The 16,999-nt window shown below is 37.4% G+C and overlaps 1 protein-coding gene and 1 non-coding gene across 3 annotated transcripts in view; one reads left to right on the top strand and one right to left on the bottom strand.

Annotated features, from left to right (window-relative positions):
- Positions 1-16,999, bottom strand: part of REV3L (REV3 like, DNA directed polymerase zeta catalytic subunit) — a 170,274-nt gene that overhangs the window by 26,754 nt on the left and 126,521 nt on the right. For both annotated transcript variants that reach the window (XM_075554663.1, XM_075554664.1), the window contains exons 18-23: positions 16,332-16,443; positions 6,703-6,818; positions 4,383-4,501; positions 2,939-3,057; positions 835-976; positions 24-268 (exon numbers count right to left, since the gene is read on the bottom strand). In XM_075554663.1, coding sequence (XP_075410778.1) covers positions 24-268; positions 835-976; positions 2,939-3,057; positions 4,383-4,501; positions 6,703-6,818; positions 16,332-16,443 — 853 coding nt within the window. The remainder of the gene's footprint in view (positions 1-23; positions 269-834; positions 977-2,938; positions 3,058-4,382; positions 4,502-6,702; positions 6,819-16,331; positions 16,444-16,999) is intronic.
- LOC142453909 (U4 spliceosomal RNA) lies at positions 11,347-11,480 on the top strand. The gene has a single exon (XR_012785467.1). It is a non-coding gene; the product is annotated as a U4 spliceosomal RNA (small nuclear RNA).

The following is a 16,999-nucleotide window of genomic DNA, read 5'->3' as shown; positions in this document are numbered from 1 at the left end:
TTTAAGTAAGCAAAAATCCTTACTTTCCCAAGTTCTCCACGTGACCCAGGCAGGTGGAGAAACAGTAGTTGTACGCAATCACAATAGAGGGATACAGAGACTGGAAATCCAACACGAGGACAGAGTTGCTATAGAATCGGGATTCAGGCTCCATAATTAGGGGGACACACTGTGGGGCTCGCATTTGGGATCTCTGCTGGACACTGGGTGTCACAGGAATATAGTTCATTGGTTTAGCAATCCGCAGCATCATTGATTCCACACGATACTGAAGGGGAAGAAGGGGGAGGAGAAAAGAACCACAGTTTCAGTACTGAATATATTGGTGATTTGAATATGTGATAATTATTTGGGAATGCTTTATTTTTCAGGATAAGGCTGCATGACTATTACAATACAGTTAGACAGTCTAGTATTGGGTATGTAGTCAGCTGACAGGATTTGAAGCAGAAATATGTAAATTAATTCCCTATTTTAACATTCATAAAAACTATAAAGTAAGTCAAGTGATAAAAAAATGAGTCAATTTTAAAAAGATAGCTGAAAGGTCTAGTCATTTCATTGGCTTCTCAAATCTAGTCCAGATATTCTAACATTTTGAGAGCTGTATCATTTGAATACAACTTTATGACAATGAGGAGAAAATAATAGGTGAAACTGTTAAAGAGTAAAATTTGAAACCTTCCCAGAAAATAAAATGATGTGATTTCATTGGTTACTTATTGAGTAGCTGGTACCTGAAAGTTCTAAAAACACCAACCAAACCAATCACTTTCAAACATCTTAGAAGTTTATCACTCATACTCAAGCGTCAAAGAAAAATTGATTTCCTACCTGTGAACCCCTTGTTAGAACATGTAGAAACTGGATCCCAAAAAGTCTAGCCATCTCACTAGTTTTCCCAATCAGGTCCAGCTGTTCTAACATTTGGAGATTGCCACGGACCCGGCTAACATAATGATCAACCATTTTCCATCTGTTAAAATAAACAACCCATGCTGTGAAAACCAGGGGAAAAGTCGGCCACTTGAAACACGTATTCTAGTATTGTTTTCATTCTGCTAATAACTAATGCTTCAGGACACATTAAAAGCATGAACTATGAGGAGATGGGAATCAAAGCAGCCCTCAAGCTTAGCAATACTAAGGCGTTAAGGATTACCTGCTATTTCAAGGATAAAAAGCCCAGTGAATATCGGCAAAATCTGAAACAGTATTTCTGAGACGGTGGTAAGAAAATTCAATGTGGAAAAGAATCTTTAAAACAACACTACCAGAATAACTGCACAAGGGGGCTTCTGAAAGTTCTTAGAAAAATAAGGAAAGATAATGGAATTTTTCAGCAAGTCTTGGAAGCTCTCATACGGGAAAAAAGAACCCCAATTGTTACTTCACATCACACACACAAAATCAGATTCCTAAATGTATAAGCTAAATCTGTAAAACTTCTAGAAGAAAGTATAAGGGAAGAATCTTTACAATCTTGGGGTAAGCGGAGATTTCCTAAAAAGGACACAAACATCAGTCAATATAAAACAAAAATTGATAAACTGGACCTAATCAAAATGAAAACTTTCTGCTTTGCAACGGACATAATTAAGAAAAGACAAACCATAACCTGAGACTATATATACCTATATCAACAAAAAGTACAAAATAACGACGTATAAATTACCAAGGGCATATGGGGGAGGGGGGAATGGGGAAGGAGGGGGGGGGAAAAAAAAAGAGGACCTGATGCAAGGGGCTTAAGTGGAGAGCAAATGCCTTGAGAATGATTGGGGCAGGGAATGTATGGATGTGCTTTATACAATTGATGTATGTATATGTATGGATTGTGGTAAGAGTTGTATGAGTCCCTAATAAAATGTAAAAGAAGAAAAGAGAAAAAAATGATTAGGGCAAGGACTGTGCGGATGTGCTTTATACAATTGATGTATGTATATGTATGAACTGTGAAAAGAATTGTATGAGCCCCAATAAATTGTTAAAAAAAATGTAAGAAAAGAGGAGAAAAAAATGATTAGGGCAAAGACTGTACAGATGTGCTTTATACAATTGATGTATGTATATGTATGAACTGTGATAAGAATTGTATGAGCCCCAATAAATTGTTAAAAAAACAAAAAAACAAAAAACAAAAAAAAAAGTACAACCAGAATAAACCAATGGCTTATTTATCAATTTGTTCTTCAATTATGTAATGCTGTAAACAGGCATTTATATAATGATGTAGTCATCTTCCATTTGTGACTTGATGTGGTCATTTTTACATTGTTGCTCTATCTTCAAATAATAAACTTACTTAAAAATTAAACAACTCAATTTAAAATGGGCAAGTGACTTAAGCATGTATTTCTCAAAAGACTATATGAATGGATGATAAGCACTGGAAAAATCCAACAGCATTATTAGAGAAATGAAAACAAAACACAGTTAAGATATCACTTTATACCCACTTAGCCCAAAACCCACACTGAACCCATGGAGTCCATTCTGACTTAGAGTGACACTTCAGGACAGATCAGAACTGCACCTGTGGGTTTCTGAACCTCATCTTTTTACTCTGGAGTAGCTGGTGGTTTTGAATCGCCAACCTTGTGGTTAGCAGCCCGATGTGCATCCATTCTGCCACCAAGTCAGATATAAAGGAGTACCATATGAACAAGTCCATGCATATAACATTCTGGTACTGTCAAAAGGAATGACCATTTGTACTTACCTGGGTGGTTAAAAGATAAGTTGACTGATTAGATGTACAAGATGTAGGGTGTTGGAAAAGTTCTTTATCTTGACTGAGGTAGTGGTTACAGGGTATAAAACATTTTTTCAAAGTCCTCAAACAATACAGTTATAATGTTTGCATTTTTAAATCATAAATTACACTTCAATAATGATGGTTTTAAAAAGGATCTTCTGTAAAGTTATAAAACATTACCTGTATAAATCTGTCTTGTTATCAAACCAATCTGACAATACTCGAAAGGTGAAGAGGGGAAAGCGCTGATGAAGAACATGAAAGCTCACATTTTCAAAGGTGTAGTTAGTTAGAGACACCTAGAAAAAAGACTCCATTATAACAACGCTTGATTTAGGCAGAACATTTGGTTTTAAGAGATTTTGAAGATCATTTCAAAATTTTCAAGGTACATAGGAAAGATCTATATGTAAAAATTATTTGGGTCATACATGAATCAATTTACAAGCATCCTCGAGTGAAGCAGGCTTGAACTACAGACAACTTGTACTTGATATTTAAAGATTTCCTTTTTAAAGGACTGAACCAACCCCCTCAAACCAAATTCAATGCCATCAAGTCGATTTTGACTCGCAGAAATCCTATAGGATAGGTCACAACTGTTACCTGTCTCCGTGGAGAGGCTGAGGGTTTCAACTGCTCGCCTGGTGGTCAGCAGCTGACACATAAACACACTACACCACCAGGGTTTCTCAAACAACCTCCCACGCACAAGACATGCTTTACCACAAGCACCATTTGTTGCACAAGCAGATTTTTAAAAAAAATCACTAGGTTTTGATTGTTTATTTGAACTACCCCACTGGCATAGTATATTCAGAAAGATGAAGCTTTCTACTCCTGTAAACCAGTGGTTCTCAACTGGTGGGTTGCGACCCCTCTGGAGGAGGGTGGGGGGGAGTGTCAAACAACCCTTTCACAAGGGTCGCGTGATTCATAACAGTAGCAAAATGACAGTTATTAACCATATTAAATGGTAGTGGCATTAGGAAGGTTGAGAACCACTGCTGTAAACAGTTATTACAGGCTCAGAAACCTACAGGGACAGTTCTACCCTGTCATATAGGGTCACTAGGAGTCGGAATGGACTTACTGGCAGTAAGTGTGAGGGTTTTTTGTTTTTGAAAATAAGGTTTCTGAGGCTTTTGGAACTCTTTATGGGAGCAGACAGTCTTCTAAAGAGTGGCTGGTGGGTTTGATCTCCTGACGTGTGGTAAGCAGGTCAATCAATGCTTACTAAACACGAACTGTAAGTACCCATTCTTATTCTGATTTACCTACATATTCTTTTTTCCCCCAAAACCATTTTATTGGGAACTAATACAGATATCATATCATTCCATAGTTCAATCATATCAAGCAGTATTGTACAATTGCTACCACAATTGATTTACCTACGTATTCTTAAAGATACAATTAAGAATGTATGGCATTCACACCCTGGGGGCTGTCTGCATAGCTTGCATTTTAGCAAGCAGTATTTAATTTTGAAACTACTCAAGTTAATGAAAATAATTCACAGGAAAGCATAACAGTTGCACAGTAAGCAGTACTGATACTCTGAAAGACGGTCTATTCCGCTAACCTTCAATTTCCAAATACAGTATTAGATAAGGCACGTTACCTCATTTCTCATGATTCTCCAAAGATTTAGTGTAATTCGGCCAACAATATTTATCTCACTCATTGTGTCTGATCCATAGTCATCTCTTTCAGCTGAAAATCTGTTCTCAATTTTGTCATCTATAGAAATTAACATAGATTGCATCATGGCTCAGTGAAAACAACTTTATAAGCAAATTGTACCAAAGATGTAAAGAATAAAAATTAAAGATGAAATACAGCTCATATTCTATTTTATATTAGAATTAGAAAATAACCATTATTTTGACTTTTTTCTTTAAATTGAGTTTTACAAGTTACATATTTTCTATAATAAATTATATAATTATTTTTACCCATATCATTCCCTGGAAATTTGTTGATGTCAATAAATTAATGATGTTTATTTCCAGGATGGAGTTCTCCTAACTGTACATGGAGAACTAGTCAAGAGAGTTCTGAGTCTAGTTTTAAGTTGCAGGGGGTTCACCTAACCTGCATGGCTACAGATAGTCTGGAGTCTATGAGAATTTGAAATTATGATTTGCATTTTTCACACTCTGGAATCTTCTATTGAATTAATTAGCTAAGTATTTCTTCTTTCTCATTCCAAGGTTTGTAAACGTGAAAAGTACTTATTGTCCTTTAATCTTCTAGTTTTAACTTTTCTCTTTAAATTTAGTACCACTTAAGATATTTTCTTGAAGTCAAAACTTCTCCCAAGTGGTCTCTCATTAGCTTGTAATTTGGTTTCTTAGCCTCCTAAAGTGCATGCTACTTTGTTCTGACCAGACCTGGGTGTGCCTTTGAAATAATTTTATTTTAAAAATGCTGTAGTTACAAAGAAAACATAATTTAAAACTATTTTATAAGTGGCAAATGCTTTTTATTATCACTACAAATATTATCATCACCCCACTCTTTAATTATAATCACACTTTTGGGTGATTCCGAAAGGCATACAAAGTTTAGCTCAAAACCCAAATTAAAATAACCCCCGACCCCCCACCATTCTCATCTGCCCATTTCACCCTTACCAACCAAATGGATACAAAATGTAACCAGACAAATAAAATGATGGCATTTCCACTCAAAGAAATATGCAATTTCACAATGATTTTGTTTATGAGACGGTCTTCAAAAGAAAAAAACGTAACAGCTGTTAAGTTTCTGACTCATGGGGACCTCATGTGTTAGAGTGTAATTGTATACCATAAACTTCTCAATGGCTGATTTTTTGGGGGAAGTAGAACACAAGCTTTTTCACAAAGTTACTGTTGGGAGGACTTAAATCTCCAAGCTTTTGATTAGCTTCTGAAAAAAAAAAACCCTCAAAAGTTTCATACAGACATATACAAAGGGAGACTTAAAAAATGCACTGAAAAATTCCCTTATTTTTTAATTCCATTTCCCACAACCTTTTAGAAACTCCCTTGTATATAAATTTCCTGAATGGTGGGGGGTGGGGTGGGGGGGAAACACTCAACTCCTAGCTGCAAGTTTGGTGGTTTGAACCCATGAAAGGTGCCTAGTGAGTGGTCCTTGGAAGATGACAGAATTAAAAAGTCTATGGAACGTTTCTGCTTTGTACACCCAGGGTGGGCAGGCGCCAAGCCAATTTAATGGTAGTTAAGAATGAAAACACACACATGGATGTGTATGTAATACATGAGATGTGTAGATACATGGGGGCTTCAAAAATTTCATGAGAAAAAGAATGAAAATACAATGGCTTTTTCCCCTTGAAGACCCCTCACGTACGGAGGTGCACAGGTGGGTTAAGTATGTGATTGCTAACCAAAAGGTCACCAGTTTGACCCAGCAGCCACTCCTCAGGAGAAATATACAGCAGTCTAAAGCTTCACAGCCTTGTAAATGCAACGGGCAGTTCTCTATCCTTGAGGATCAGTATGAGTTGGAACTGACTTGATGACATTTAAAAAAAAATTGTATGTATAAACCTATATATGTATCTGAAAATGATGAAAAGAACATACTATCAATAAAGCAGTAAGATGTGGATTAAAATTTGTTTTATAATTAAGTCATGATATATCTAGAAATTATACAAGATAGTACTGAAAAGTTGGGTGAGCCAATAATCAAAACCCACTGCCATCAAGGTGATTCTGACTCACAGTAACCCTAGGCTGTAAATCTACATAGGAACAGACAGCTCATTTTTCTCCATGCTGTGGCTACTGAGTTTGAATCACCAACCTTGTGGTTAGCAGTCTAATCTCACTTGACACAGCACAAGGGCTCCTTTTTAATATTTTGTCTTCATTTACTTTGTAATTTGTGCTGTAATTGAATGACAAAACACCCATAGTGGTACATACCTGGTACCCGAGAGATCATCTGACATAAGTCAACACTTAAGGCAGCAGCTCTTTGTAAGAGGTAGCCCCAGGAGTGCATCTGAATCTCATATCCCAGCAGAATATCAGGATCATACCTAAAGAAGGAATAAAAAAAAAACTTAAGCAAAGACCTTATATTTTAAGCTTGAGTCAAAATAATTGCTGCTTTAGAATGTAAAGTCTAAAAACAAAATATATTCCTTAATTCTCAGATGAAGAATAGATGGTCTAGTGCTATCAATAGGATTTCTGTACATGAAGGAATTTGAGAAAGCTGTAAGGAAGGAAGAGTGGGCCAGGCAGGGTACATGATTTGAAAATATTTTTGTAAAACATAGTTTTTAGTTAGATGATGTATTTAGATAGTAGAAAAGAAATGGAAAGAAATTAGGGTACAGGCAAGTCATTACCAATAATGTATGAGGGAAGCCCCCTTACAGATGAATGGTACAGTACAAGTGAAAATATAAGATGAGCAGTGGGGCATGGTCAGTGTGCGGGCATGTGGGTACTTTTTTTTGGGGCGGGGGAATCTCCCAGGTCACTGGTTTTTCACTTCTCTACTCTTCATGTTAGTGCTGAGAAAATGAAAAGACCTTTATTGTTCTATTTAGTTTTACTAATGATTTCAAACTCCCATGAAGTAAGACCTAAGTACTAAAAATTTGTTTTCTTAAACTTAACACGAAGGCACAGTTTAATAGAAGAAAGAAACATAGAGCTAAGATGAACTGGGGAAGTTAAGCATCAGCCCACCATTTATCTGTCGGATTGCCTACTGTGGTGCCTTGCAGGTCGCTGTGGTGCAAGAAGTTATGTCACCGGTATTTCCAATATCATCAGAGTCACCCATGGTGGGCAGGCTTTAGCAGAGCTTCCAGACTAAGGCAGAATAGGAGGAATGCTGTGAAATGCAACAATCTTCTCAATAACGGCAGAACATTGTATTCTAGTGTGCCATACGATGAGCAAGTCAGGTTGAGGGGAACTCAAAATACAAGTGGGGGGAAGCTGCCTTCTCAAAGCAGTCATCAAAATCTTTATTTTCTGATGGGACATGATTCAAAATGAGAAGAAACAGCTGCAAATGTCCATTAGTAATTGCAATGTGGAATGTTTGAAGTATGAATCTGGGAAAACTGGAAGTTGTCAAAAATTAAATGGACTACATAAAGATTCATAACCTAGACCTTCGTGAGCTGTCCTACACTGTACTGACTCTCTTGTATCAGGCAATTACATGGTCTCCTGTGCTGGGATGAAAAATCAAAGATTGGAGTCCCATTCATGATTCAAACAACATGTAAACACCTCTCCTGAAGCAGCATGCTGTCCGTGACAGGGTAACATCTATATGCCTACAAGAAAACAATTAATGAAACTATTGTGAAAATGTATGCACAAACCACTCATTCTAAAGATGAACAAATTGAAGATTTTTTTACCAACTTCGGCAGTTTTAAATTACTCACACATCCAATCAGGATGCATTAATAATTGTGGGTGGAGATAGAAAAGGATCAGCAGTTGGAAACTATGGCCTTGATGACAGAAATGATACTGGAGATCATGTTAGATTTTTTTCAACAACATAAATGATGACTATAAATCTGTATCCTCTCACCATACTTATTCAATCTGCATGCTACGTAAATAATCAGAGAAGCTGGATTATATGAAGAAGAATGTGGTATCAGGTTTGGAGGAAGAATTGGCAACCTGAGATATGCAGAAGACACAACATTGTTCCAAGTGAGTAGGATTTGAAACACTTGCTGTTGAAGATCAAAGATGACAGCTTTCAGTCTGGATTACAAATCAATGTAAAGAACATAATTCTTAGAGCTGGTCCAACTGGAGAAAAGGTTGAAGTTGTCAAGGATTTTGTCTTGCTTGTACCCACAATCAATGCTCATGGAAGCAACAGACAAGAGATCAAAAGATGAGTTGCAGTAGGTAAATCTACTACATAAGACCTCTTGAGATTATTGATTAGCAAGGGCATTACTTTGAGGACTAAGGTGCACCTGACTCAAGTCGTATTTTCAATTGCCTCATATGCATGTGAAACTGGAGAGTGAATAAAGAAGATTGAAGAATTGATGCACTTGAATTGTGCTGGAGAACAACATTGAAAATGCTACTGACTGCTAAAGGACAAACACATCTGTGTAGGAGGAAATGGCCAGAGTGCTCCTTAGAGGCAAGGATGGTGAGACTTTATCTCATGTGCTTCAGACATGTTATTAGGAGACCAGTCCCTGGAGACAGACATCAATCTTGGTAAAGTAGGGGAGCAGCAAAAAGAAGACCCTCAACAAGATGGACTGACACAGTGCCTGCAACAATGGGTTCACACACAGGAGCAATCACCAGAATGGTGCAGCACCGGGCAGTGTTTCATTCTGTGGTGCATGGGGTCGCTATGGGTTGGAACTGACTCAATGGCATATAACAAAAACTAACAACATACATGTGGAAGGTAGGTGGCCCCGTTGGTTTAAGTATTGAGATGCTAACCTAAAAGTCAGTGGTTCAAACCTACCAGCTGCTCTAAAGGACAGAGATGAGGCTGTTTGTTCCTTTGTAGATTTATAGTCTCCAAAACCCTAGGGAGCAGTTCTACTCTGTCCTCTAGGATTTTACATGGCTGTTGCCAGATGGAATACACAATAATATAATCAGTTACATAGGAAGAAAAAGATGACGCTCAATATCCTCTATTAGAACAAGGCCAGACAACTAATTGTTCATGTGCATGTTCATGTTGAAGCTGAAGAAAATTAAAACAAGTTGATGAGAGCTAATGTACAACCTGGAAAATAGCCCAACTGAATTCAAAGCATCCCTTCAGTGAAGTGAAATTACTGGGTATCATCAGTAGTGTGTGTAACTCCTACCAAATGACTTGATGGAAGATTACAGCCCTTGTTATGAATTAAACGTCGATAAAAAATAAAAAATCCTCACAACAGAGAATGCTGACACTGTCAAGGAATTAATTTTGTTAGGATCCACAATCATGAATGCAGCAATCAAGAAAAGAAATGATGTACTGCATTGGGCAAATATGCAGTAAAAGTCCCCTTTACTGTGTTAACAAGATGCCACTGTGAAGACTAAGGTGTGCCTGACTCAAGGAAGGATAATTTTTCAAATTCTTCAGGGAAGTTAAATTACAAAATTATCAATATTTTTGTTATCACCACCAAATGTTTTCTTAAAACATGGAATCCTTAGGTTTTGAACTTGAAACTGAAGTTTGTTTTTAATGCTTTTATTGGGGGTGCTGACAGCTCTTATCACAATCCATACATTCATCCAGTGTGTCAAGCACATTTGCACATATGCTGCCATCATTTTTAAAGCATTCTCTTCCCACGTGAGCCCGATATCACCTCCCCATTTCTTCTCTCTCCCTCTGCAAAAGTCTCAACACTAAATGCACTCTAAATAAAAACAAAGCATACATACTATAGAGAAAAAAAATGTGTGAAATCCATTAATAGAAGCACAAAGTCCACACCAGCCTGTGTGATCATGTGGTGTCAATGGGACCAGGCATCTCAGACCCAGAACAAAATCATACCCAATGTGAAAGGGGCAGGGGGGGCGGGCCGTGGAGTGGAGACCCAAAGCCCATCTGTAGACAACTGAATATCCCCTCACAGAAGGGTCACAAGGAAGAGAGGAGCCAGGCAGGGTGCAGCATAGCACTGATGAAACACAAAACTTTCCTCTAGTTCTTTAATGCTTCCCCCCCCACCCGACTATCATAACTTCACATCGACCTTACAAATCAGATTAGACCAGAACATGCACACTGCTACAGATAAGAGCCTGCAACACAAGGAGTCCAGGAGAAACCTCTCAGGGTCAACAAGAAGAATAGAGATACCAGGAGGATTAGGAGAAGATGGAGGGGGAATTGATCACAAGGATCAACATATAACCCTCTCCCAGGGGGACAAACAACGGAAAAGTGGGTGAAGGGTGACAGAGGACGATATAAGAAAATATTAATCTGTAACTTATCGAGAGTTCATGAGGGAGGGAGGGGGGAAATGAGGAGCTGATATCAAGGGCTCAGGTAGAAAGAAAATGCCTTGACAATGATGGCAACAGCATACGTACAAATGTGCTTGACACACTGGATGAATGTATGGATTGTGATAAGAGATGTCAGAGCCTTCAATACAAGTATTAGAGAGAGAGAAGCACAGTCATTAAAGACAGTCTTTCCTAGTTTAGTTCACTGAAGAGCTCTAAAATCGATTGGTGCATGTAATAGCAATGAACATCTACAGTGTCTAGAGCATGGCTTTTATAGATCATGTATCACTAAGCCAAACTCACTGCCACTAAGTCCATTCTGACTCATGGTGACCCTATGGGACAAGGTAGTTTCTGAGGCTTTCACTCTCCATAGTCCTGGTTACATACTAGGCTGCCAATCATAAGATTAGCAATTTAAAACTATCAGTTGCTTGTAGCTTTCTACTCCTACAGAGTTAGTCTTGGAAACCCTCAGAGGCAGTTCTACTATGTCCTATACGGTGGCTATGAATAGGAACCAATGAAATGGCAGGAAGTTTGTTTTACCCCTAAAAGACACCAGGATTTAGCTTTGCACACTGGCAATATCGTAGCCAGTGAGGCTTACCCGAGGCGCGATTATTGCTAATTGAAAAAAAAAAAGACACCAGGATTTCTCATCAAAATTATTGATTTGAAGTCTGAGGTAGAATAGAAATATGTACGAAATGAGTTTGGAATATCTTATAACAAAGCAAAGATGTTCTAAAGTTATTTGATTTTGACAAAAGTTCCCTGAAGCACACTGACCAAAGATTAGATCATCTGATAATCAAAAAGAATATTAGATATAATGAAAAAAAAACAGATCAAAGATATTTTAAAATCTGTAAGTTGTTCATAAAAAAATATATATTCATTATCTTTTAGAGGATGCTAAGAAAACCAAGTCATTATTCTGAATAAAGGCTAAGGGGGGGGAACAAACATTTGTCTTGTCTTTCCTGTATAATTTATATGCAAGGGTAAACATTTTCTTTGTTATATGAAATTGAGTCAGTAAATGGAAAATAATAGAATATGAATTTAGATAATTATCTCCAGTGGTTGCTGACACCACTATGTTGAACAGCTGAAGGATCAATCATTTTGAAAAACTCTAAATACATTGACCTGTATTAAGAGCACAATAACATGATTCAGATATTATTTGCTTTCTAATGTGATGTAATACATTTACAATACCAGCAAACAAAAGAACCTCAATCTGATCAATATTAGATCCAATAACCAGTTTATAAGAAATGGAACTGAGAAACATGTTAAATGATATCAAAGGGGTAAAATTAGCAAACATAGAATGTAGAAAACCCTTTACAGAAAATGACTTAGACTAACCCCCCCCCCCACAAAAAAAAGGAAGGGTGGAAAGTAAAGATTGAAGACTTATAAAATATTATTAAATGAGCTGATACTAAGGGCTCAAGTAGAAAGCAAATGTTTTGAGGATGATGGCAACAAATATACAAATCTGCTTGACACAATGTATGGATGTATGGATTATGATAAGAGTTGTACAAGCCCCAATAAAGTGATTTTAAAAAGAAAAAAATCAAATGAAATGTATGTGTGTGTGTGTGTGTGTGTGTGTGTGTCTAAGAGAGAAAGAGAAGCATACATACAAAACTGGGGAAACACGAATACTGACTATATACCCAATATTAAGAAATATGATATTACTATAATTATGTTAAAAGAGTCCTTGTTTTAAGCTGTCGTATATGCTACAATAATCTAGGGAGAGGAGGCATGGATGAAATAAAGCTGGCTATGGTTTTAATCCTCATAGCCCTCAGAAAGTCACTACACAGGTCCTTGGAATATCCAGTTATCCACATCTCTTCCTGAATTTTAGAAGATTCACCATACCCTTGAATTCTGCAAACAAAATTCAAAGAGGAAATTTACTCAACTATATTAAAAATCAAGAATTAAAACCCCATGATTTTAGACCTACACCCACTGATTTCATTGATGGTAAAGTCATTCACTGACTTGAGAGCAGCACAATTAATGTTCTTAATATAGGTTCAAAGACTCTGCTCTCTTAAGACCACTCCTCTTCAAAATAAGGCTCATATCATTTACTATCTACGATGGTTTGAACTGTATCTCCTTCAAATGTGTCAATTTGGCTTACATTACATAATTCTCAATATTTTGTAAGTATAATGATTTAATGTACATCTTAGCTTATGTTGTAAATCCTAATTCTTTATGATGTTAATGAGGAAGAATTCGAGGAGGCAGTCCTGTTCATGAGAGTGCTGGTGGTGTAGTGGTTATGAGTTGGACTGCTAACCTTGAGGTCAGTAGTTTGAAAAGTACCAGCTGCTCCTTGGGGGAAAGAGGAGGCTTTCTAATCCTGTAAGGAGTTAACAGTCTTGAAAACCCACAGGGACAGTTCTACCCTGTCCTATAGAGTTGCTATGAGTCAGAATTGACTTGATGGCAGTGAGTTTTATTTATTTATTTGTTTGAGTTTTATATGCTCCACAGGATTAGGTTGTATCTTGAGACATATAAAAGAGATTAAGCAAAGGGGATGAAGTCAGAAAGAACTTAGTACCACCAGAAAGAACAGCTGGGAGTGTAGTCTTTTGGGCCCAGAGTGCTGACGTTGAGAATCTCTCAGACTCAGTGAACAACTGATGCCAAAGACATATAGACATTCCTAAGGGAAGCTGTACACACAAATGTTAAAATGAGACAAGGACCTGCTCACAAAGCTGGCACAGAGAAAGAAAGCCTTCTCTTAGAGCTGGCACCCAGGGGTTAGGCTTCAAATTCCCTACAAGGCTTTGCCCAAGCCATTCCCTTGTGGCATTTCTGCCAGCTGCACGAGATAACTAAGACAGCTAAATGCCCCTGTTATTCTTACACTCCAGGTATATTAGAATCAGTTTGTCAAGCTGACATCAATATTTTTGATTGCTAAATTTAGCTGGGAAATGGAGTAACTTGACGGCATAAAATATACCATCATGTACCAAGCACCAAGCTAAGTGTATTATGTATATTTAATTTTCATATTGATTGATTTTATAAATGAGGAAAATAAAGTTTAGCGAAATCAATAGCCTGCTCTCAACTGGAATACAATACTAGCAGGCCCCTGAGCCTACCATGCTTTTAATACAATTATAGGTAAGTCTTCATACTGGTGGGTTGTGTGGGCTGATAAATAAAAACATTTCAATTCTACAATGTCCTTTAAGCATTTTCCTTCTCTTTGTAATAGCCTTTTATAGTAAGAACTAGAAGTTCATTTATTTGGTTTATTTTTCCTTTATCACATTTTTCCTGTACATGACTAGTACAAGGGGGCTTCACAAAGTTCATAGAGAATAAGAACTAAAAGATAATGGAAATTTTGAAGCTCCCTTGTATTATCTATATATGGATATTTAAGAAAATCAATGTACTTGCAAACAATTGACAACATTTTCAATGTTAGCAGCTATGTAATTTATTGGTGGGAATGTGTCCAAACTAGGTAAAAACAAGCATAGAAAGTCTAGAGATATTATCGAACAAGTGCTAGCATACAAAATGTTACTGAGTGAAAATCTTACCTATTACTCTGGCTAACTTACTGGCAGGAATAAAAGTGTGAACACTAAAAGCACCTGAAGTAATGCTGACTCTCCCAAGAGAAGACTCAAATGGATGGATATCGATTCAGTTACCCGTGTAATAAATTGTAAACACGCACCTCTCTTTGTACTTCCCTAGATTGTTGGGTGGAAGTGTACCATTTTTTAGCTTTCTCATGTAATTGTTTTGTAGGGTACATTTTCTAGTTGGGATTTGATCAGATGTCAAGCCTTTGGAATATAATCTTGAACTTTAATGCAAAAAAAATCTCAGCCTTTACAGAAAATAATTCAACTATAGAATCAGAACAGAAAAGGCAAATGTTGCTTGGTATCAGGATCCAAAGAGTATTTTTTAGTTCACTTTAGGAATTTTAAAACTTGTAGCTACCAAGAGTTACATTCTTGAAGAAATGCAAGAGTTCACGTTTAATTGATTTTAAAATAAAAATATTTTTGTTTTAACTATTTTGTTGTTGTTAGGTCCCATCAAGTTGGTTCAGACCCATAGCAACCTTCTGCACAACAAAAGGAACCACTTCCTGCTGGTCCTGCGCCGTCTTCACAACTGGTTCTGTGCTTGAGCTCCATATGGCAGCCACTGTGTCAACCCCTCTTCCACATTACAGGCCATATGTGATGAAACCCCAACCAGAAAAGACTCTTCCTTAATTGTGACACGATTCTACCAAGTGATCAAAAGAGCTTTTTAAAGGAACTACATATGGAATATAAGAATATGTCCAGATGGCTCAAGATGTATGTATACATGAAAACGTATTCCACAGCTTTTTTGAGAGACTGTCTTGTTTACAGTTTAGCAGACAATTCACACACACACACACACACACACACACACACACACACACACACACGAATATAGTGGCTGGTTCATAAAGTAGAAGTTTACTCAATTCCTATGTTATACAGGGTTTAATCTAAGGCAGTGGTTCTCAGCCTGTAGTTCGCGACCCCTTGGGGGGGGGGTGTCGAAGGACCCTTTCACAGAGGTTGCCCCATTCATAACAATAGCAAAATAACAGTTATGAAGTAGCAATGACAATAATTTTATGGTTGGGGGTGGTGGTCACCACAACATGAGGAACTGTATGAAAGGATCACGGCATTAGGAAGGTTGAGAAGCACTGATCTAAGCTATAATCTGTACTGGGGCGGCTCATTAGGTCTTTTCTCCTGCAGAGTCGCAGGTGGATTTGAATCGCCAACCCTATGGCTAGCAGCTAAACCAATTTCACCACCATAAAAAGTCATCTTAAAATCCAATTGGGAAACCACGAAACTAAGGAAAATTATTTCACTGGCCCTTCAACCTTGCAGGTAGACTATTCCCTTGCCTAAGCCTAATCTGGCTTGGTTCTTTTAAAAAAAATCATTTTATTGGGGGCTCATACAACTCTTATCACAGTCCATACATCCCTCCATCGTGTCAAACACATTTGTACATTTGTTGCCATCATCATTCTCAATACATTTGCTTTGTACTTGAGCCCTTGGTATCAGCTCCTCATTTTCCCCTCCCTTGCTGCTCTCCCCCAACCCCCTGAACCCTTGATAATTTATAAATTATCATTATTTTGTCATATCTTACACTGTTTGAAATCTCCCTCCACCCACTCTCTGCTATCTGTCCTCCAAGAAGGAGGTTCTATGTAGATCCTTGTGATCGGGGCAGTTCTATTTTGTCCTTGAAGGTCTCAGTCAGAATTAGTTTGACGGCAAACAATTTGATAGAAGTGGTGATGGTGGTGGTGGTAATGGGAGTTATGAGCAAAATCTTCTTTCCTTTCAAAGGGCCACACGAAGGCATTCTGGCCCACTTTTACCTACATTATCAACAGCACCATCAAAGGACTTGCTGAACAAAACAGGAACACTTCAGAAAACATAAAACAGTACCTCTTAATTATCTCTGCAATTTCTTGAAAAAGTGCCTTCTCATCAGCAGCATAGGTCACTTCTAGTCCTGTAATTCCAGATCTAATAAGGAATGGAGTTTGATATCTGATATCTAAGAAATAAAATGTTTATTCCATAAGATTATGTAAGAAGTCGCATACATTACTTTTGAAAGTAGTATTATCCACTACTTTTGAGTGAAATCATTCCACTTAAACACTTCAAAGAAAGTGTTCTCCAAAGTAAAAATATAACCAAATTTCTAAAATATTGAATATTCTGTACCTTAATATTTAACTGAAAATTCATATTTTCAGGTATTTCCCCGGAAAGTTGATCAAATCACCAATAAAAAACTTTCATAACTTTGCTATGGTCTTTACTCTTCTTCCTCATGAGGAAGAGCTCTGGCTTAGTAAAATCCACTCATTGCTGTGGCGTGCATTCCTAGGCACAGCCCCTACAGAACAGAGTAGAATTGGCTCAGAGGGGTTCCGAAGTGGCCTTCTTCATGGAAGTAGATGGCCACATTTCTCCTGTGAAGGTTTGAACTTGTACCCTTGCATAATCCATTATCTCTCTCTTTTTTTTTTCCATTATCTCTTAATTCTATTTGTTCCTGAACTTTTTTGAGTCCCTCTCATACATACACTTTTTGGAGAAAGTAT

The sequence above is a fragment of the Tenrec ecaudatus genome, chromosome 7 (assembly GCF_050624435.1).
Source record: "Tenrec ecaudatus isolate mTenEca1 chromosome 7, mTenEca1.hap1, whole genome shotgun sequence".
In the NCBI taxonomy this organism is placed as follows: domain Eukaryota; kingdom Metazoa; phylum Chordata; class Mammalia; order Afrosoricida; family Tenrecidae; genus Tenrec; species Tenrec ecaudatus.
This window is presented reverse-complemented; position numbering and strand designations above follow the sequence as displayed.